The 23,137-nt window shown below is 38.3% G+C and overlaps 2 protein-coding genes across 2 annotated transcripts; one reads left to right on the top strand and one right to left on the bottom strand.

The window, feature by feature from the left end:
* Positions 1-1,445: 1,445 nt before the first annotated feature.
* Positions 1,446-10,049, top strand: lamp1a (lysosomal associated membrane protein 1a). Its single transcript, XM_042492488.1, has 9 exons — positions 1,446-1,838; positions 5,808-5,914; positions 6,029-6,248; positions 7,155-7,316; positions 7,397-7,602; positions 7,784-7,909; positions 8,007-8,073; positions 8,156-8,323; positions 9,487-10,049. Exons 1-9 carry the CDS (start codon positions 1,784-1,786, stop codon positions 9,624-9,626), a joined length of 1,251 nt encoding a protein of 416 aa, XP_042348422.1. The 5' UTR covers positions 1,446-1,783; the 3' UTR covers positions 9,627-10,049.
* A 2,216-nt stretch (positions 10,050-12,265) lies between these two features.
* Positions 12,266-22,875, bottom strand: grtp1a (growth hormone regulated TBC protein 1a). Its single transcript, XM_042488333.1, has 8 exons — positions 22,801-22,875; positions 20,011-20,162; positions 19,760-19,918; positions 17,685-17,809; positions 16,897-16,993; positions 15,352-15,524; positions 13,180-13,365; positions 12,266-13,045 (listed from the first exon to the last, which is right to left on the bottom strand). Exons 1-8 carry the CDS (start codon positions 22,866-22,868, stop codon positions 12,953-12,955), a joined length of 1,053 nt encoding a protein of 350 aa, XP_042344267.1. The 5' UTR covers positions 22,869-22,875; the 3' UTR covers positions 12,266-12,952.
* Between the last annotated feature and the right edge of the window lie 262 nt (positions 22,876-23,137).

The following is a 23,137-nucleotide window of genomic DNA, read 5'->3' on the forward strand; positions in this document are numbered from 1 at the left end:
CTTAATACCTTAAGTTAACAGAAAGTGGAACTGAAAATGAAAGAGTATCTCTTAATGCTTTCATTATCACTGAGGGGAATGCACAGCTTTTGTATGAATCAGAAATAGATCATAAACGAAGACGTCATCAAGAGTCAGTTGTCAGACATTCTAATATCATTTTAAGACAAAAAAAAACGTCAGCAAGGAGCGTGGTTAAAATATTCAGGAAGAATGTAGCAGGGCCCTGATAAGTCTCGGGCTGCAGCATTAAAGCAGCCCCTGCGTTCCTTCTAGGGTTTTGCAAACCCTCGTGAATTGATGAAGGTGTCAGCTGACTACCCATAACACATACACTTTGCAGCCTGCACAGCACTGTGTGTGTGTGTGTGTGTGTGTGTGTGTGTCTTCTCACATGCTACAGTACATTTCATATACCATATAGCTGCACTTTTACTGAATGTGACATGTATTTTTAGCATGTTGTGTGACTGCATTTTTATTCATCCCTTTTTAATTGACACATACTGTACTTGCTGTTGTGTACTTGGTTTTTGAAATTAATTTAAGTGAGAAGTGTCAAGAAGAAGCAGTAGGGAAATACTATTACCACAGTGTGAAAATACTCTGGTATGAGTATAAGTCCTGCATTGAAAATGTTACGTAAGTAATAAGTGTAACCTGGAAGAAAAAAAAAGGTATGAAAATTTAAAGTACCCAAAGCATAATAATAATAAACTTACTCAAAATAGTTGCCAAATAAGTTTCTGTCAATCAACTGATTAATGAACTAATCCCTTCAGCTGTAAGTGTGTAAATTTCTGGGTAGATTAATTTTTAATAAATATTTTATAAACTTTTTTATAAACTTCTCATGTCTATAAATATTAATTTGTAAAGCAACTAAAGACTTACGCCGTCAGTAACGAAGTAAAAAGTACAACTTTTGCCTCTGAGATGTAGTGGAGTAAAAGTACAATGGGGCACAAGAAAATACTAAATTAAAGTACCTTACATTTGTACCAAAGCACTATTTAAGTAAATGAACTTGGTTAAATTCCACCACTGGGAGGAAGCAAATATATATTTGTATTTACTTTGTTGTTTGTCCCCACTCTCTTATTGCATTTCAATTACTTTTGATTAATAAGCCTTGACCTAATGTCACTGGTGTAAGTTCCTTGAACCACAGTTGTCATATTATTCCTGGAAGTGCATTGTTTTTCTCATTAGGAGCCTCTTTACACTCACTCGACACTATGTGCAGTTATGTAAGTCTGTAATAAGTCATATTTATTAGCACACGTTTTCTCATGCAGTTACACAGGAGAAATTTGGGTTATCTATTTTGTGTATATTTATGTCATTTTGTTTCTTTAACGGAGCAGAGTTGATTCGTGCTGCCCTGAATAGAGCTCGTGAGGGAGAGAGGAGGAGGGGGGGGCTCACGTGACTGGGTGGCTCGCGCTGAATGCTAGTTCACATGACGAGTTATGGCATATTCACTCGGTGTGGCTGTTACCGACGTCTAACCCCGTTTAACGACAGTGTCTACCAGCAAGACTCTGTTTAGGATCACCAAACAACGATTCCTTGTATCTTAAGAAAACAGAGAAACGTAAACAACAACAGGAAGTGGAAGAACAAAACCAGTGACGCCTCAGTTTTAGCTAACTGTCCGTCAAGTCAAGTGCAGTCCGCCGCGGAGACCCACCTGCGCCTGCAGCGGCGACACAACACCACCTCCTCGGGCTTTTAGCTCTTCTGCAAGGGGGACAACAGGGAGAAAAGTCACTCCGGGAGGATGAAACTCTCTCACGCTTTGTCCGCGCTCATCATCGCGTGGTGTGCGGTTTTAGGTGAGTGTTTTTGCGGTTTAAAGCTAACCTCATTGCCGTCCTGCCGCTACCGCTGGACCGAACGACGTCACGGAAGCTGACCGTGAGTCCGAAGTAGCATGTTGTTGTGAACAGGTAGATCTCCTGTCGTTTAGCTGAATCAAGTAATCGATTAATCGTTTAGGTCGACAGAAGGTTAAATGGAAACTGTTATGATAAGTCATTAATCAAATTGTTCAAACTTTTCAAAATGTGTCTAAAAAATGGCTGCAAACTGATCAAAGACTGCATGATGGAACTGATGGGAGGACAAAACTATTTGCAGACCCCAGACACTCTTTTTTTGACATTTTATAGATTAATCGATTCATTTATCAATCGAGAAAATAGTCGACACGTTAATTGACAGTGAAAATAATCGTTAGTTGCAGCAAAATGTTGTCTAAATATATCAAAGTTACGTAGCCAAGTAACATTTTTTAGAGCACATTTAAAAACAGCAAACGTTGATCAAAGGAGATTAAAAAGAACAGACACTCAATTCAATTCAGTTTTATTATGCAGCAGATGTTAAAAACGTAGTAAAAAACACATAAAGCTCAAACAATATGACACGGAAACATGCAACATTTGATATTAATTTGTACACAGGGTGACTTGCACTTATGCACATTCAAGCTCCACAGGAGCAGATCAGTACTGTCCACCATAACTCCATAAGGCCTGTAATAACTCAGTGAGCATTAAACATGACAAACAGCTCCTAATATGTAAACCATTTCCAGTGTACTACACATTACCATCAACAGGCCATGACAGGCATGATCAAATGAAAACGCAGGAAATTAACAAATAAAACTGTCATAAACTGGAGAAAGATAGTCGAGTCAATAAGGGTATTCAATATCACGACAAACAGCATTACACAAAAATGGAATTGCACAAACAACAAAATAAAATACAGGTAGTGCTAGGCAGTGTGGTCGGGCATGTCCACATAATTATGTAAAAGGCTAAAGAAAAGATAGTCATGTGTGTAATTGAGTATTAGATAGGTATTATTAAGGGGATGTGAAGAGTCTCACCATCAACACTGAATGTAGAAATTATGTATTATCCATGAACATAATAATAATTATAACAACAATAATAATAATAATGCATTTTATTTATAGCCGCCTGTCAGAGCACTCAAATAGTAATATACTAATATAATAAACTGACAAAAATCATACTTATAAAAATGTCGATATGTGTGTCACCATTAGATCAGACCGAATATGCCAGCTTGAAAAGATGTGTTGATGTTTTGTTATGTCTTGATTTAATATATTAAAATAATAAAAAAAACAAACTCATGGTGTGTTGGCCAGTAACCAATAGAAACTTCTATACCCTTCTAAGTTTGATCATAAAGTGGATATCCAGAGTTTCACATGGATCTGTTGTTGCAAGTCCAAAGGTCATCTGTGCTTGGGAAGTTGTGTCAAAACAGGTCAGTTACTGGAGAGGTCCCTGGACTCTATTCTTTTCTAATCTATTCTAATATAATACCCAGGTTTTGTTAATGTTGTGGACCAGCAGATTGGCCTCATTGTTGAGTCATCTGAGAGCTTCATGTGACCGCTGTGATGGCTTTGTGTTTCACACAGCCCAGTCCAGGCCTACTGACAGTGTTATTTTATGACCTGTTTAATCGGCCTGAACACACACACACACACACACACACACACACACACCTGGCCGCTGACACAGGAAAACAGGCCAACATAGTTGCAGCTTTTACCTCTCAGTGCTCATCCTAAAATAAATCCTGGGAGTACTGGTGTTAACTCAGTAGTTCAGTTTTTATTTCCACTCTTTATCATGTTGAGGATTTCTGCTGGAAACTTTGGTGAGGTTAGAGTTTAAGCGTGCTGGCATCAGGTGAGGAGATGCCCTCAAAACAGAAGTGGCAGCATCAGGGAGAACACGTTCTGTTTCGGTATTAGGGCTGCACAATATGAGGAAAATATAAGATGTGCAATATGCTGATAATGACATCACCTGCGATAAATAAAGGGATATTAAAATGTACTCAGGTCTGCCATTCTGCGGCATTCAGTATTCTGCTAAAATACAACACATTGCTTTAACTACCTTAAAAAACAAATGCAACCAAGTGCGATATCACAGTTTTCGCAACGTGTTTATTGGGCAATTGACTTTGCCATTATGATAAAAACAAAACAACATATTTTGCAGACATATTTGTTATCCTTGCTGTGAGTACTATCTTACCTGCTATCTGCAGCTCCATACTTTGTACACATGCCCGCGTTTCAAGATCAGATTGCAGTGTTGTGTAAACCGTCTGCTGTGTGTTTACTGGGAGAACAGAGAGGTGACATCAGGTCTGGGTCACATTTCAGTAAGGAAATAGGATGAGGGAAGGGAGTGACTGACTGACAGAGACTGACACAAAACAACAACACGGTGCTAGTGCTTTCTCAATTAATTGAATATATTGATCCTAATCAATATATTCTATTAATTGAGTAAGTTCAAGGTGAAGGGAAGAGAGGGGAGGGAAGTTAGAAGAAAAAGGAAGAGAGAACAGTTCAGTCAGTCAGCTGAGTAATAAGTGAGTTATGACATTAGTGTCAGAGTCATGGCTTACAAGCTAAATAATTCTGTCTCTCAGCAATATCAGCAGGAAAGCAGCCACTATTTAAAGAAGTGATACTCAACTTACGGTCCGTAGGCCAATTCTGGCCCCTGGATAGGGTACCAGGTGCCAAAATGCACAAAACAGCATCAAAATCGATTTTTTTTTTTTAATTAAAAAAAGTGCCAGTGGAGGATCTCCCACAATCCCCGAAAAAGGTCCAAGCTAAGTCAGTAATGTCCTAAAATGGTAGAAATGTCCTTAAATCCTAGACACATCCTAAAATCCTAGAAAGGTCCTAAAAATTCGAGAACCGTCCTGAAATCCTAGGAACATGTATGGAGCTGCTTCGACTGGCCCTGGCCTCCTGTCATTTTACAAAAGTGGCCCCCAAACAAAGTTAAATATCCCTGATTTGGAGCATCTCTTCAATACCTGTTTTAGCAGTAAACATCCACAGTGGCAAGGGAATTTTTAAACCTTTTAGCACTATAGGCTTCTGGGCATAATATTTATTTTTTTCCCTGATGAGTAGTTTTTATTTTTATTGGTCCCTCACACTTGATAAATCCTTTATCACTCAAATCTCACTGAAAGAGTAAACAATTGAAACACAATTGCATAACATACAGTACAGTAAATGAGATCCTGTGCTGTCGGAAAGTTAGCCAGAAGTGGTCATACAAAAACCACAAACTACCTCTTAGCCGTCATTCTGGGAAGTGTGAAGAAAACGGTGAAACGTTTTTTAAGGATATGAGTTGTGGGTTTGATAAGTACATGAGTCCTGAATAGCCATCGTAGCTTCCGAACAATGAGTTCATGGACACAAACATACGCTGATAACAGTGAGTTGGCAGTTTCCAGAGCATGAAGATATTAGTATCATGGCAGTGTGAAAGTTAGTGCGTTGATTGGGCCACCAAGATGGACTCCATGTCCGTCCCTCAGTAGAGTAGAGTAACAGTTATACCTTGCACATGTAGCTCTAAAAAGCATTATAGTTCTGTGTTTGGTTGTTGTCTTTGTCTCTAACTGTCAGCTGTATGCAGACCTCTTGTGGTGACATATGTGAACTGCTTTAAAGTGTGTATGTAGGGCATGACATCATGTAACACTGCTTATGTTGTAATAATCACCGCTGCTATCATTTGTACTCAACTATAAGCTTTATGTAGCCAGCATGTCAAATACTGACATGTAGAAAAATAGCTTAAAGTGAATAATGTTTCCAGCATATTTTGATTTTGATTTAGTTGGTTTTTAAGTTGTTTGCTTTAATTGCAATGTTTTCCCATTATTTCACTGTTGTGCCTCCCATCTCGTTATGTTCTTCTCTACAGGTCACATTCAGGCTGTTACTCTTGAGGTGAAAGAGGGGAATTCTACCTGTATAAAGGCTGAGCTGTCCGCATCGTTCTCCATCACATACAACACCTCCAACAGCACAGTATGTACAGTGAAGACAGTCGCCTGGATTTCAGCTCTGGAAACGTTATTGTGCATTGACTTCATTGATTGTATCTCCTTGTAAACAGTGGTCGTATCACTTGTCTTTCCTCAGAGAACAGTGCAGGTCCCTCTGCCTGACTCCACCACGGTCGATGCAGGCAGCAGCTCATGTGGTACAGACGACAGCTCGCCATGGCTGGTGGCGGTGTTTGGACCTGGCCACGCGCTGGGACTAAGCTTTTCGACCAATGGGAGTCTCTACAGTGTCGCTAACCTGTCACTGCAGTACAACCTCAGCGACAGTTCGATCTTCCCTGAGGCTAACAGCTCCGGTGAGAACAAAAAACGAAATCTGATATTGTCTGGTGTAAAGACAGGGTACTGAAGGTATACTGTCTTTACACCAGACAATATCAGATTTCGTTTTTATCAGATTTCTTGAGTTTTCTTTTAAGTATGACGTGTATGACTTACTTTATGCTTCGCTGAGGGACTTACTTAAGGGTGCTGCACAGAATCCTTTTTAAGGTTTCCTTAGTTAAGTAGAAATGTTAAGGCATTTGATGCATTGGAAGAAATTTTACATTGGTAATACAAAACAGTGTCCATGGAGACTGTATGTTTGGTTGCTCTCCCACTTGTGATACTTGTTAATGCCTCACCTGGTATCATTACACAAAGTTGGCCCATAGATATTTTTTAAAGAATTGGCAGAGGAAAAGACGACAAGAAAACCAATTGGTCAGAGAAGGAAATGGTTTTACATCTGGAGGAATACAATAAACGAAAAAAACATTAAGTGAATTTAAGCCACAATTAACAGCAAAGAGCAAATCTTGGAGAGAATTGCAACAAAAATTAATTCAAGAAAAGGGGCATCCGCTCCACCAACCGAGCCACCGGGCGCCCCATGTGCGTTGGCTGCTTCCTCGCTGCGGTGGATTAAGTTCCAGGCTCGGTCCTTTGCTGCATGCCAACCCTCTCTCTCTCCCCCATTTCACACTTACGCTGCTCTATCAGAATAAAGGCAGAAGCCTAAAAAAAAAAGAAAAGGGGCTGTAGAGCTGCAGAAAGTAGAAGACCATTGTTTTTCAGAAATATCAAAATGTATTAGTTGGTGTAAAACATTTAAATCTTGCAAGTAAATAAAAAAAATAAACAAACACATGAGCTCGTATTTCACAGGTGGCATATTACATGTCTATAAGTAGTTTGTATTATGTTTGATTGCGTCCCAGATGTGGTGACTGTGGTGTCGGCTTCTGTTGGGATCTGGGCGATGGTCAACACCACCTACCGCTGTTTGAGCCCCTCTACTTTTGGAATTGGTGGCGCATCTGTCACTTTCTCTGACATGAGGCTGGAGGCGTACATGCCAGGAAATGACCTGAGTCCAACAGGTACGCCTCTGTTTTTAGGTTGTTTTAAGCTGCTTCTTTATGGTTGATTACACATTTATTTATCATTTCTTTGGTCACAGAAAGCGTATGTATGGCAGATCAAGCCAGCACTACAGCTCCACCCACCACTGCTGGCACAACAACCACCGCCCCTCCAGCACCAACTCCTCCGGGAGCACCTGAGCGAGGCCACTACACTGTTATGAACAGCAATGGCACTGAATGCCTCCTGGCCCAAATGGGACTGCAGCTCAACATCTCTTATTTCTCTGTGTCTCAAAATAAGGTAAAAGATTTACAAGCAAGGACAATTCACAGTAAAAGAATCCATTCATACAATACCTTTTATTTGATTTTGATCTGAAATTTGTCTTGTGACTTAGGACAAAACATCCAAATCATGCAACAGATGCTACAAATCAAATGATAAACCTTTACATATAATTTATCTTTGTCTACTTTGCCAGACTGTCCAAGAGCTGGTGAACCTGACTCCAAATCTAACAGCTTCATCAGGCTCATGTGAAGCCAGCAGTGCTTCCTTGGTTTTGACACAGGAGCGAAGCACTACGCTCACCTTCATCTTCACTCTGGTAAGATCATCCCTCATCTGCTATAATTGTAGCGAAATGGTAAGTTTGTTTTCATTTGGATGTGTTTATTCAAACCCATATTCTCCCGTCTATACAGAACTCCACGAGCCACAAGTACCACCTGAGTGGGATAACTCTGCTCGCTAATTTGTCTGATGCGACCGGTATGTCATTAGTCACAAGCCGCATATTCTGACTCGTCTGATTTCTTTAACTCAACTATTACTGATCCACCTCTCTCCACAGATCCCATCAGAGCCAGTAACACCAGTCTGGACTACCTGCGCAGTACGCTGGGCCGCTCCTACATGTGCAATGCGGAGCAAACTCTGGTCGTGGTGCCAACTTTCTCTCTCAACACATTCAAACTGCAGGTCCAACCTTTTGCAGTCACTACCAGCCAGTTTGCTACAGGTGCAAATGTTTTCTTTTTCTATCCCTGCTGTTATCCACCATTTATCTACCATTGACTTTTCTTTATTTTTGTCCTTTAATCTTGATGTTGATAGTGATGATGTTGGTAAGAGGAGTTAGCAGTTCACAGCATAAAAAAGACAACCTTAAGGCTCATTTATATTTGTTTTACAAAAATACATACATCGGTTTCAAATGTTGTAAACGTCACTGATCACATACTTCCATGCGTCCTTTATGATGGCACAGATACAGCCAAAGGGCATTAGAGGACAGAAACAAATCTTTAAGACAGCAACAAAAAAGGCGACAGATGATCTCTTAACGGAGGCAACGTTGTTGACAGCAGTGGTCTGTGAGGTTGTTAAATACATCTCGACATGTGGAGGAGGAATTATTCTCATTATGTTATCAATTCATTCAGTTTTGCTGTTTTTTAAAGGTCTTGGTTGTCTCCTACGGTCATAGCTCGCTTTAACAATGCTACACTGCCCCCAGGATCTCCAGTGGTACTGCTCAGTTTTGTTTGATCCATAAACTTTCAGAAAAGGTTTTCAGATAAACAAGTGCTCTCTGTGTGTGTATCTAACATTGAGCATAAATGAGCCCTAAATCTAAGGGTGAGACTTAAAGGAGCAGTGAGTAGGATTTAGTTGCAACTAGCGAGTGAAGCATTTTAGCTGTTGCCATCATGGCATTTTGGAGCCAGAGGTGTTTGGACGATAGTGTGGAGGACTCACTGACTATGGTGATTATTCGCAGACAGCCTGTCACTCAAAGCGGCCTGCCCTTAATTAAGTGTAACTTTAAGCCTTTAAATAGGTGAGTTTTGTAGAAATTCTTCTTCTTCCCATTCAGTTGCCATTTTTGGGAAATTAGCTATCGAGATCTAAATCATTTTTTTGTACCAGACTGTAAACATGTTTATTTCTGCTGTAAAGTTGGACATTGCTTCTGAAGCCTGCCTCAAATGGCCATTCAAGGAACTGCAGTTTTTGGCACTTAAGCATCAGCTAAATTTTACAGCCCCAGAGGTTAAGTATAGTTGCACCGGTTGTTGAGTTTGAGAATGTAAAGAAAGCTACTCTATACAACTGACAAGTTTCTGGATCCAAAATTCTGTAATATAACAGGACCCTTTCACCTTTTCTTTCTGTCTCTAGCGGAGGAGTGTCAGATGGATCAAGACCAGATGCTCATCCCCATCATCGTTGGAGCAGCTCTCGCCGGCCTGGTGCTGATCGTTCTCATCGCATATCTAATAGGCAGGAAGAGGAGCCACGCTGGATACCAGACCATCTGAATGAACCCCTCATTTCTCTTTAACCTGACAGACTGAACAGTGGAGCGATAAACCCAATCTGTGAGCAAGTGATAGACTGTGGACACAAGTGTGAGTGAATGAAAGCAGTTGTTACTCTGTGGTGAGTGCATGTTTTTGCATTTATCCTTCATGACCTCTGGATTTTTTTTTATTCTACTTTCAATTTCTCTGTGAGATGATGATGAGAAGCCACAGACCTGCTAACTTTAGACAGTGTGCATCTTGAAGCCCCAGAAAACAAGAGGCTTCACACAATCAATGATGGAGGCAGTTTGAATTCACTGTAGCAAGTTCACCGTCAGCTGTTCTTGCTCCATCAAGTTCTAGGAGTGGGTTGAATTTGCTTGAACTGATGTTTTTAGCCATGTAATTATTTATAATAAAAAAAATGTTAATTAGAAAGCAGATGAAGAGTCAAATGAAGTAAGAAGATATTTTTTTTAAATGGCTTGTGTGTGCAAGTAAAACAAAAAAAAAGTTGAGTTTCTATTTTTACGCCTGCAGATGCTCATTAGCATTTCTTCTGTAAACTTTGAGCTAAAGATGATCCAACGCTAAAATAAAAAGGGAAAGCTCTTGGTGTCTTTTCCAAACGTTTGCCCCCACAGTAGAGACTGTCCCAATAGTACAGAGCACCTAAAGTCCTGAAGGGTGACATTTTTTCATCTTGTGGGAACAAGTTCATTATCTTGTGCACACAGGATAAACAGTTTCCTTTTTCAGAACTGAAGGGTCTTTGTACAATATAAAGAGGCAAAGTTCCCTCCCTTCCAGTTGAACACCATAAGTCCTTATTTTGGAAAAAAGATTGTCAGTGGCAAAGACAAATAATGATTTTGTTTTAATTGTTCCATTAATTACACATATCATGTTTGTCAATGTCAATTTAAAAGATAATTTTGCAAGTGAATAAAGTTGCAGTTTGTTGTAAATCTGTCAAGGTATAAGACTGTAAAAGACTACACGCTGTGTAAGTGATGTCATAGCTTTCTCTTTCGCTGAAGCTTCGCCTCTGTGTTTCCGACCAGCATGTACTCACACAAGCAACTAGTCTTACTTTTTTGCTTCTTAGCTGCTGTAAAGACCAGAGGCAGCATTCACAGAGCTTTCTTGTAGGAGTTTCCAGAGTGACCAAATCCAGTAACTAAATTTTCTGAGATTTTTCCCTTCAAAGTTATGACTAGATCTTGGTAAAGATAAAAGTTATTTACAAGGTATCTTAGACCTTAAGAGAGTTCCTTAAGTTGAAAACCGTTAATGACTTTTAAGTGGCTTAAGAGTCTCTTAAGCAGAGGAGAAAATGGTGAAAAGACAAAGAAGGAGAAGAAATATTCCCTTAATGCTAAATATCAGTGATTTAATATCATTCTACAGACTAGATGGTAATGAGATAATGTTCGTGGTTGATCTCATAAGAGATGTGCTTACATCTGTTATTCATTAAAATAATGATTTAATGTCAGAAATAAAGTGATTATGACACCAAAACATTTGAAACTGGAAAAGTGCAGCAGTGTGATCACACAAAAAGCACTTTCACAGCCTCATATTGTGATGCAGTTCACCTCATTTCCACTGGATGTCCACACCTTGCAGGCTCACAAAAAGGGTGTGTCTGTGCCAACCAATCACATCTGTTAAAAGAATGTGTCATAGCTAGCACAGGGTCAACCACACCTCCTCACTAAGGTAAAAGTTCCTGTGCTTTACTTGCTCAGAGTTGCTCTGAGAATTTTCCTAAATCACCCCTAAACTAAGACTCCTTGCTGGGTTTTTTATGACAGATTAGGAGCTCTCTGAGAGTATTCTCAGAATGGTTGCATCTTCAGGAGCCACTGGATAACAAACATCAGGTAAGACAATGTCACATTTGTTCATGGAACAAAGCTAAGTTACCTAGCTAGCTAGCTGCTGTTGTGAATATATTGTGGGAGGCAAGAGATGTAATGCACTGAGCGGTTTCAGAGGAAAAAACTAAATGTTACTACGACAAACTTAAGGCAAAGTGCAACTTTCTTGACTTGCAAAATTATCTTTTAAAATAACAAACGTGTAATTCATGGCACAATTCTTAGGGATCAAGAAACTGTCTTTTGATGTGACTACCATGCTTTTTTCCCCCAAATAAAGTCCCAGTGATAATACTGGAAGGGTCAAGACTTCACCTTATAGTGCACTGAGGCACAGTTTAATTCAGCTGATTAAACACAGTCTGGTTATTGTGATTATAAAGTGGAGAGCTGCTTTGAGTAATCGGTGTGTAATGATCTGGCCATGCAACTCTGCATTACTAAAATGTATTTTATATTACAAGTGAACAGGTGCATGGATTTATTCCCTATTCTTGCTTTACCCCACTCTATCTTTAAAGAAATGTTAATATGAATTGTAGTGATTTGATCTTTTATTTTTTTTTTAAAGAAAATGGTTTGATCTTGTTTTCTATTATGCCTCTTAGTAAAAGTTAATAAAACTCTTATTTCATGCAACAGTACCTTTATGATTTATCATGTTTTGGGTGAAATAAACATGGCTGTTTAATCTGAACTGTGTAACCAGGTGTACATTACACAGAGTTGTCAGAGCTGGGATCAACACCAAAAATATTTTTGTCCAGTAAAACAAAATCTGATATGAGTACTACCACATATATTTAAAGGACCACAAAACCGAACAGAACGAACTGGACACACCTTGGTTAGAAAAAGAGAGGAGCCTTTTCAATTAGATCATTTCATCACAGAGCACTTGAATTAATAGTTGAGGTCAGGAAGTTCAACATTTTCTCAAAACATGAACACAACCATCAAGTACATAAATCAGATTTTGAAATGTTTGGAGCAAAAGAAAAAAAAAGTTTTGAAATCAGTATGATTTACATTCGGTTACCACAGCAGGGAGGTCCAGCATGGAGTCTTCATTTAAACATTCAATGTGAAATACAGTAGGCCTCTTGGCTGGGCTCACAGAGTGCAACACATTCTTTATCTGACCATTTGCTGCCAAGCTTTTTCTCTACAGTGTCTCTGACTTTCTGGAGTAAAGTGCATCATTTAACAAAAGGAGAAACTATACGTTAGTTTTCAAATGGAATCGTCAGCTTACACAGCTCATTGCTAAGAATATTTTCATTTAACCATATATTTACACGTGTATGATCGTCTGAAAATATGTTTAAGAAAAATAGTCACCAGTGTGTGGTAATATGTTACATTAAGAAAAGAAAAGCAGGTGCAAACGAGCTGTTGGGTGCTTCTCCCAGTGGAATGTGTATTGAGTTTGAGCAGCAGGTAATTGCGTTAGGTTCAAGATTCTTCTGCAATGACGCGAGATCGACATGTCGCCCGCAGCTTAGTCAAGGTTGCCATGGAGAGACTTCCTGGTTCAGTGAAGATTTTCTAGGGTAGGACAGAAACATTGGGATTAAAGGATTAAAGACAGTTACTGACAAGGGACATCTGTTTTATACTGAATGGTATTTCCTGCCGTAAATGACACTCCTAATGATTGGACACCTCTCTTTTTCTTTTACCTGCATGAAAGTGTGGCATTCATCCACGAATGGTCCACGGGTGATCTGCTTGAAGTTTTGGCAGACGTCTGGCAGTGACTGGGCCTGTTGAATCAGAGCCTGGTTGTGGTGGATCAGTGTCAGAGCTACACGGAACAGGATTTTAGAGCCCTCGTAGAACAGGCAATCCCAAATCCGCAGGACTGTCTGCAGAGAAACAAACAACAAAACAGTAAATCCAACCAGCGAACACAAGTGCAATGATGCATAATGCGAAGTTTAATCTGCTGTTTGTTAAAAAAAACAAAAACTTATGCTGGCTTTACACCCAATGACATTTCGAGCAATTTCACCACTGTCGCAGTCAAATTTCAAGTGTCAGAATAGAATCATCAGTTTTGGTAGAGTTGTGGCGCGCTCCTGTGATCTTGAGCATTTTAGGTGAGGTGGACATAAAACTGAATCCAAGTTGTTTTAAGTCTTTTTCTCCTTATGACATTTAACAAAAACAAACATGTTTATTGTAAGTTTAAGTCAAACAGGAAGCAGTAAACCAGGTAGACAGCAGAAAAGGAGGAGAAGCTGGTGAAGTTGTGAAGTGAAAACACAGGAGCAGGATTGGACATTATCTCAAAAGGAATCTAGTTTTATTCTTACGAACAGTGACCCTGCAAGATACCAAGTCTTTGCAAAATCTTATGGTGTGTGTCTAAAAACTCTTACTGTCTTTAGATGTCAAAGAGTTATCAGACTTTGGTTTTTTTTAAGGTATTTTTAAAGTCTTTTAGTTTGTGAAAGGTACAAATTGCAGGCAAATTCAACTCTGCAGTGCAAGAAAATCTCCAAAAGTACAAAAAGTCCAAAGTACACTATGAAAAATGCATCCATACCCTCCATTATCACACCATTTCTTTTTTAATGACTTGCTGTATTTGAAGCGCACCAAAAGCATTGTAAAGGTAAATAGTCACAAAAAAAAGTAAGGAGAAACAATATATTAACTAATTATCATATTACAATAGAAAAAAAAACAAAACATTGCACTACATTACCAGCTACCATAAAATTAGAAATGTGCATCTTAGGTGCTGGATCAGAGGAAAAACACTGCAGCAGTAGCCATGAATCAGTCCTGGGCTGGGACGTTAGTAAGGAATCGTGTCCTCGTTGCTGCAGTATGAACTCCTGCCTGTGTGAGGGGGTGAAATCTTGAGGGAGTAGCATGAACATCTGCAAGTGTAACGCCCTGCTAGTGAGGCTCGATGTGTATTTGAAGAACAAACCCAACAGTCAACGCCCATCCAACAGCCAACAGAGACAGATAGTAACAACAAGGACTGTTTATGTGGTGGGTTTGCCACTAGAGAAAAGGAGGAATAAAAAGCTTATTTTATTGCATTTTTATCTGAATCCACTAAAAGCAGCGCTGACAGAAAACACATGGATTTAGTGAACAGTGTGCTTTAACAGAGCTTTTATTCAGGGTTCCTACAGCCTGAGACACACTAAAAGTAAGACTTTTTTAAGACTTTATGCTGCCACTTGAAATTAATATTAAGACCAAGTTCACAATTACCAAAATTCACACATCAATTACTTTGGGTTAGGAGCAATTTTGTCCAAATGTTTATTGTAACATAAAAGCAACTCTTTTGGTCACCTTAAACATTTGGTTGATCTACTAAAAATGCGAAGAAAAAAAAAGGTTTAAAAAAGGTTTTAATTTGTCATATGACTGGATGTGGTAAATACACTGCATGATTGTAATGCGATTGGCAATTCCGCTAATTATTCAAAAGATGTTTACGACCAATTTTTTAGAAATTTTACAATGCAAAACATGAAAAAATAAATAAATAAATAATCCTATATATGTATTTTAGCATTTTTAGGACTTTTGACTGATTGATTTAAGACATCTTACTACAAATTAAGGCCTTATTATTAGATGAATTAATTCAATGCCTTTTGAGATTTTTTAAGGATCCACCAATTCCACCCTGACATTATTTGTGAAATGAATCGCATTATTACTAACAAACCATTACAGTTTAGAATAACTTAATTCCTGAATGACCAACATTTGTCTCTGACTCACTAAACTGTCTGTCATCAAGCTTTCCTAAACTTTTGAATAAAGCTTTTCCATCTGAGGATACAGGGTTTAAGAAACACACACACAGGTACACTCACCTCTACGGGCAGGACATCTATGTAGAGACAGATGAACCATCGAGAAACCACCAGGGTCCACATCACATTCTGATCCACCATGGTCTGCCAGACTCCAGGGATTTTAACTTTAACCAGCTCCCCTAACACCTCCTGGTCCGTCTTCAGCCCCAGCATGGCTGGACTGTAGTAGTCTGTAACCACACACACACACACACACATCTGTGAGTTAAACTGACTTGAAGTCTTTATTTCAAACACGTAAAATACAACAAAAACAATAATTAAAAACATGAATTACAAAAGCAAGGAAAAAAAAGGCATAATAAATTCCATTCACAAATTGCCTCAATTTACATGTGCGAAAAAGAGAAGGAAGGAATATAAATTATCTGATATACAAAATATAAACATACTCATATACCCATGTGCATCCATATAAACAAACTACATATTTTACACATTGCTACATTCCTTTTTAAATATAAATCCACATGAACAGCTGGTGATTGTCAAAGCCCCTCCTCGTCTCTGTACTTTGTGAGAATCATATCCTCACACCTGTTTTTAAACTGGATGGTGTTAGGACATTACTTTAGCTTGACATGTTTACCGTTCCACAGTTTCAAACCACAAACTGAAATATAAATTCCTGTCATAGTAGTGTAAACACTGAGAATCCTCAAATTGAATTTGCCCCTCTAATTATAATCCTTCCCCTTTTTATAGAACATTTTCTGAATATTTCCTGGTAGTAGATTATTCCTGGCTTTGTACATTATTTGTGCAGTTTGAAATTCAACAAGATTAAAGAATTTTAATGTTTTAGACTAGACAGTAATGCAGTTCTTTTGAGTCCCAGGAGACGGAGAGATGTTGAGGCTAATAATATGTTGTGCCAAGCAGTTTCTGCAAAGGTGAATAAAAAAATAAGTGTAGTCATGAAATCCAACATTATGCACTGTCTTTGTGGCTCTTTTTTAAAGTATGCATAGCAGGTGTAGTGTGCTTTCATGTGTGTTTGCTCATATCTCTGCACAGTAATTTAAATATGGCAAAATCAGTGAACAGTAGAGAATGTGGAGTATTTGTGATAGAGTGTGTACTTTGCTTTAGGCAGGACTGAAGTATTTGACAGTTCATTTTGTACATATTTTATGTGAGGTTTCCAGCAAAATATGGAATATATTGTAATACTTGGATTTTTTAAAATTTTTTTATTTTTTAGTACTCTTTCATTATTAATTCCATCAATCTGTGCCTGTACTAGATTTTCAAAATAACATAATTTTTGCTTTGCTCAAATTTTTTTTGCCAAACCATTTTTTTTTTTTTGATGATTGTGTAAGACACAAATGAAAACATCCTGTAGGTCTTAAGCCACGGAGAGATAAAGACCATGTGACCTCCTGCAGGATTATTTTTAGCTCAGAGTAAAAGAACAACCACAACGCACACACACAGACACACACACACAGGACATGAAGACATGAAACCATAATGATGGAAAACTAATGTGCACGCACACATGCACACACACACAAACACACACACAAACACACACACCTGGTAAAATTCTACCCAGGAGTGCATCCATCAGCCAGAAGGACTTTTCTTCATCTTTTGTGATGATGAGTAGATACCCAGCTATGAAGTTCATCCCCTGAAGACAAAAGAGACACACTCAGTTCACACATGATTTCTACAATCCTGCCTGGACAGGTTTTAATCAAGACTGTAGAGCTCTTAAATAAAGCTTCAAGGGTGAAACCATTAGTGTGTACTGGACACAAAACAAAAACCAAAACACTCAAACTGAATCAGGCTGCCTGAGTGTGATGACGTGTTCTGTTTACACATCATAAGAGACGACACCATCAACACAACCCTGCTGCCTGTTTGAATTGCAAACCAAGCTGCATATGCTCCTGAGAATGAAATTTCCCTTTCAAATGCTAATGATTAACGCAGGCTATGCTGACACAAACAGCCTTTCTTTGGACACGTACGAATTGATTATTGTGCTGGCACTAATATAAAACACTCCACAGAAGATGACGCTTCCACACACTCAAAGTTACATTGTCTGCTTATTTTAGTCTAGTAGTGGAGCCCATTATTAAGTCCGTTTTGGATGTTTTTGTCTCATAATCCACACAACACTGGAGTTAATCCTCCACTGCAAATTTTAGTCATGCAGCACAAAAAACAATGATGAAACAATATTATGCACTATATTGTTTTTCTAGCCAGCAATACCCAATACTCTCACACTGCTCTTTGACAACTCTGTTACAAGTGTAAGACTGGTGTTATGGAAAATCCATTTAAGGCTGGATCTCAGGTGATATTACCTGACAGTAGCCCACAGCTGAGTTGTGGTGGCCATAAGCCAGCAGCACGTTGTACAGAGCTTTCTGCAGACATGGGTTGGATGTCTTGCGGAACTGGACGTTGTCTGGAAATGTTCTGTTCAAGTCTGAAAGAAAAAAGACACCGCAGATATTCAGTGAATTTTTTTTTCCTAATTTTTTAAGAGATTTTTTAATACAAACATCTTTTTAGCAAACAACTTGTGAGGCAATTTCTGTCTTTCACTGCATTTGGGATTTCACTGCCTTGTTCCTCATCATGCAAAGTTTGGAAAAAATGTTTGCATAAAATACACTGAGCCTTGTTTGTATTGCCTCGAACTCGTTTTAGGGTTAGGGTTTTTTTTTTTTTTTGAACTGGATGTGACCAATTACTGTAAATTTTACAATGCGAGATTGGGAAAATGGATTCATGAAATCCTTCCTCCAGTGTCTGAGCATTTTTAGGACTTTTGAAATACTGATTTAAGATATTTTAATACCAATTATGGCCTGATTTTTAGAACAATTAATTCAGTGCCTTTTAAGATTTTGTTAAGGATCCGCAGGACCATATACACTCATATAACACAGCGCTGTTTTCTGTCTGAATGCCCAGTCAGTATCACACAGGAAGGAGACACAGGAGATTGTTAAAGAACAATCTTACATACACACAAAACCACATGATTATCACATGACATGAAATATTCTGTAATGCTTAGTGTAAATGCTCCGGAAAGGCAAACTGCAGGGCGTCAGTGTGCTCTGCGTGGCTGACTGTCGGCTGTGACTTTTGCAGTGTGTCTGGCACTGTAGGTTATAGTCAGCACTGATCAGCAGACTGACTGAATCAGCCTCAGAAGCGAGGTGAGAGTCAGTGAGAAAGAATGTTCTTACGGGGCGTTAATACGAAACAGAGCAGCAATGATTAATTGATTAGTTGTCAGCTATTGAATGAATCACCTGCTCAGTTGATAATCCATTAATTTGTTTCATTAATTTAAAAAAGAAGAAGAAAGAATTAAAAGTTGTCATATTCTCACATAAAAAGTGAGTATTTTGTGGTTTCTTAACTCTTCTATGACAGTAAACTGAGTATCTTTGGGTTGTGGACGAAGCAAGACGTGAGGACATTGTCTGGGCTTTTTGGAAAAACTGATCTACATTGTTCATTATTTTCTAACATTTAATAGACCAAAAAACGAATCAATCAATCGAGAAATTAAATTGACAGATGAATCAACAATGAAAATACAAAAATGTATTTAGACAAAATGATGACAACGCCAAAACAAAACTTCACAGTCAACCATGAGACTTTTCGGGCTCAGGCTGCAGGAGTTCTGGGCTGATTTATCCATGATTTACTTCCTGGGCATTGCAGAAATCCGGTCTGGGAACTTCATCAGTACTGATGTTCAGCCCAGATTATCTGATATTGTGAGAGATTTACAGATCCAGTCTTAAACCTCCTGTACTGCTCAGAGACTTGTCTGAGCCGCCTTGATAATTTCGAACAAGTTTGATATTTAGGATTTACGGACGATAACAGTTAAGATCACTGATTTGGTGTTTTCAAACACTCCTGCACTCTGAATTTTAGCCAGCCAACCTTTGTTGGCAAATACTAAAACTGACAGTTAAAATCTCACGTCCAGTACTCGCTAAAGAATAGATAACATGTCTTTAACCATTTTCTCATCCAGACTCATTTAGCTTCCCGCTTCTGTTTTTCATAATGCAAAACTTTTACTGCAAGCTGATGCAACATGTCAGTGTCTGTTTACATCTGTGTCCCAATGAGATCACAGGACATGGTGCATTCAGGCTTCTTCTGGCATAATTATATTCAGAATATCCCATTAGAACATTAGTAAAGTTATTCCTCGTGTGTGATACAACCATATTTCAAAATTGGTTAGGATTTTAAAACTATAGTTTGAGCCTGGCTCAACAAAACACATGCACAGGTGCCCTGTGAGTCTTAGTGTTGGCTTTTTGAGGTTGGCTTTGTGTGTCTTTTAAGGACGCCTGAGTGAGCAAATGTTTGAAACAGACGCTGTTCGCAGCCTGACCTGTGCAGATGGTCTCCACCAGTTTGGGGTCATGCTGGGCTGCTAGCAGAGACTGGTAGTATGCTGGATTCTTCTCTAACTGGTCTTGAGCCCCGCTGGCTGCCATCCAGATCAGAGCCCGGTGCTCGTTGGGAATCCCCTTACGAACATAACGCTTAACTGAAGGAGAGGAGGAACACTTCCGTTTAGTTCAGCTTTACTGTGTGCGCTCACTCTGTGAGGATACTGGTGTGTTCAGTTTTCACACTCACGTTTGACATTCTTCTGCACCTTGCTCTTTCCCTTCAGTAGTTTGGACCACTTGATAGATCTTCGGGTGAGCACAACGAGATATTCAGACATGAGCTCTTCATACGAGTCGTAATCAAAGTCCTTTGAGCGCTCAAAACCATATGGATCCACGCTGGGCCGAAAAACACACAGTAAGAAACTGTTTGCAACTTAAATGAAATCAGAATACACTTACTGTCATTGTACAGGTACATGCAATGAAATTTAGCTGCACTGCCCAAGCAGAGTTCTATAAAATAAGTATAACAGATTAAAATAAATAGTAGAGGTAAAAAGTTATTGTGTTTACAACTCATGCGCGCGCACACACACACACACACACACACACACCAGTTTAAACATACATACTCAGTACCTACATATGCATAATAATCATGAAAAATTGTATACCAAAAAAATGTAATATTGCACATAAAATGAGAATATTGCAGTAAAAAAAGTAAAAACTGTTCATTAACACGATAAAGATTGTTTTCAGTATATCACAATCATAATTTCCAAGAATCCACACTATAGTGCTGTCAATTTTTTTAAACATGTTTTTACTTGTGCACTGTGATATTATTTATTGTATCTGAGGCGAGACTGAAGACAAATCTCCACTCTAGCTTAACATGACATTTTATTCGTAATATATTTCAAATGTGTGTGTTTTATATTTAACTTCGTGGCATGAACTTTATTCAAAAAATGTTATGTAGACTTTTTTAAGGGCCCTGTTATCCTCATTTATTTGGCATTTTTTCACTGAATTTAAACGACAAAAAAAGCTATTGAGGCACAAAATAAACCAATGGTTCTATTTTACTAATACAATCTTTATATAGCATGTTCACCTACATCACCTACGCCTACAACCTGGTAGTAGATAAAATGTTGGGTGTAGCTGGCTCAACCCTAATACCTTAGGTAACAAGCTAATCTTCCCGCAGCTTAAACCTTCCTCAAGAGCAAAGTCATCCCTGGAGAGGAAATGCACCTGAAGACTGGCAGTGTGAGTAGACCACATCTTAAACTTGTTCAAGCACAACAGACTTAATGCCTTTACTACTGTGTATATTACACACAGCCCAGGCTCTAAACTACTGCGGCTCTGCAAAGCCTGGGCGAGAATAAAGGTATCATTATGCAAACATTATATGAGAATGACTTTGTTGTCAAAACAAAAGCAAGGACACACATAAAATGTATGTGTGCTGCACCTGATTTCAGGTGTTGGTTTGGGTTATCACTGTTTGTTTGAACTGTGCAACAGCTCCCCTTTTTAAAATAATAATTTAGCATACAATCCAGAATTGAGCGTGGATTTTATACAACTACAAAAAGCCAAAATGATTCAGCTTATGTTAATATATAGACATAGTGGATAAATCCCACTATTTCATGTGCAACTCAACAAAAGTGAAGTCCAACACACTCAACTGCAAGTTTATTAACTACATCTAGATACAACTAATGCAGTCTAATCCAGCAGAGCTGTAGTATAGCTTTCCTTTGTGAAGGTTAAAAAGTCAGTTTTTGTTGCAACTGGTAAAAAGAGGTGTTAATTCAACTTCATGGCCATTTTAGAGACTGTAGTTTGTAAAATTTAGTTGACCTACCTGAAATTCATCTCTAAAATTCAATAAAGTGTAACCATAGTTACCATGACATCAACACTTCAACCTCATGATTTTATTGAAGGTAGGTTTTATTATGTTGCATCACACTCAATTCATTTTATATAAGTGTTCTAAATAACCTGTGAACTAAGTGTAGATAATTTTCCTCACTCAAATTTACAGCTTTATTTGAACAATCATGAGATATGACACAAAAAATGTGTCCCATCTTTAATGAGCAAAATAAAACTTTAAACATCGGGAAACCAGTGCACAAATCCAAGAGTTGATTTCATCACTCTGTGAATCAAATTGTTAGTCCACTGAGTCAGTTTATTAAAGGTGCCTAATGCAGTGGCTATCCATCTTCGTTTTATGGAATGAAAAAAAAACTATGGACATACTGCATTTTGTCCTAATAATGTGTATGGAGAGTGTTATACTAAGAGTTAGCAGTTGTAAGTCTGTGAATCTATAACAGTGAAATTAAGTATTGGCAATGAAAATAAAATCTGCCATTGAAAAAGGAAACTCTGGCAAATCCACAGCCAAATAAAACATAGGCATTAAAAATATTTCATATTATTATTATTATTATTTTTTTATTTATTTATTTTTGCATTATGTGTTTTACCGTGACAAACTTCTGATGTTTGTTTTCTTCATGTCACTGTTTTTGTGTCAGTTTTTGTTTTTTAATTTATTCATATGTTTTAATAACTTTTTAAAAAACAATTAAACATAATATTTTACATATTATATGTAGAATTACATGAAGCAAAAGATATCAAAAGACTACCAATAAAAATAAAGCAAACAAATCAAAATAAAATCTAAATAAATTTCGGTACCTTTGTTTTATTTTTAACTTTCAATGCAAAATGTTTATTTCCGGTGTCCAAACTTACAATCACTGCGCGAGCTCCACACAACTCAATAACTCGAGTAACGTTAACTAACGGCTGAAAGTGGTAACTGCTGTCAGTCTCTCCCGAAAAACGATATAAAGTAATTATCTGCTTCTGAATTTACTTATCAGGTAAGTTACTAAACTACCTTTGACCTCTCAAAATCGATAACATGTTGTTTTAAACGTTTTATTGGGCTGAAATAACCGTTAAAGGCCAACGGTCGGTTTGCTAACGTTACCTGTCCACTCTGTCTTTAGCTCTACCGTCCGGGGAGCGGGTCCGGTCCGTCGGCTTCTTCTTCTCCATTGCCTCCTCTGCTCCAGTGATATCCTGAAAATCTGTGCTAGAGTCTCACCATGTATCCACCGGGCTGTTTTTCTCCAAAAACCGGCAAAACAACGGCGCAAAAGTTTACAACAAACATGAATATCGAAGCCACAGCTGAGGTAAGTCCACTTTTAACTTTTCTCCATGTTTGCGTGCGAAGAGACGGGACAAGACGCTGCTTAACATGGGTTTAACTTGCTATTCCCGAGGGGAAGGCCATGGAAAGAAATCTTTTCACTAAACAAATA

This window comes from Plectropomus leopardus, chromosome 1 (genome assembly GCF_008729295.1).
Source record: "Plectropomus leopardus isolate mb chromosome 1, YSFRI_Pleo_2.0, whole genome shotgun sequence".
NCBI lineage: Eukaryota > Metazoa > Chordata > Actinopteri > Perciformes > Serranidae > Plectropomus > Plectropomus leopardus.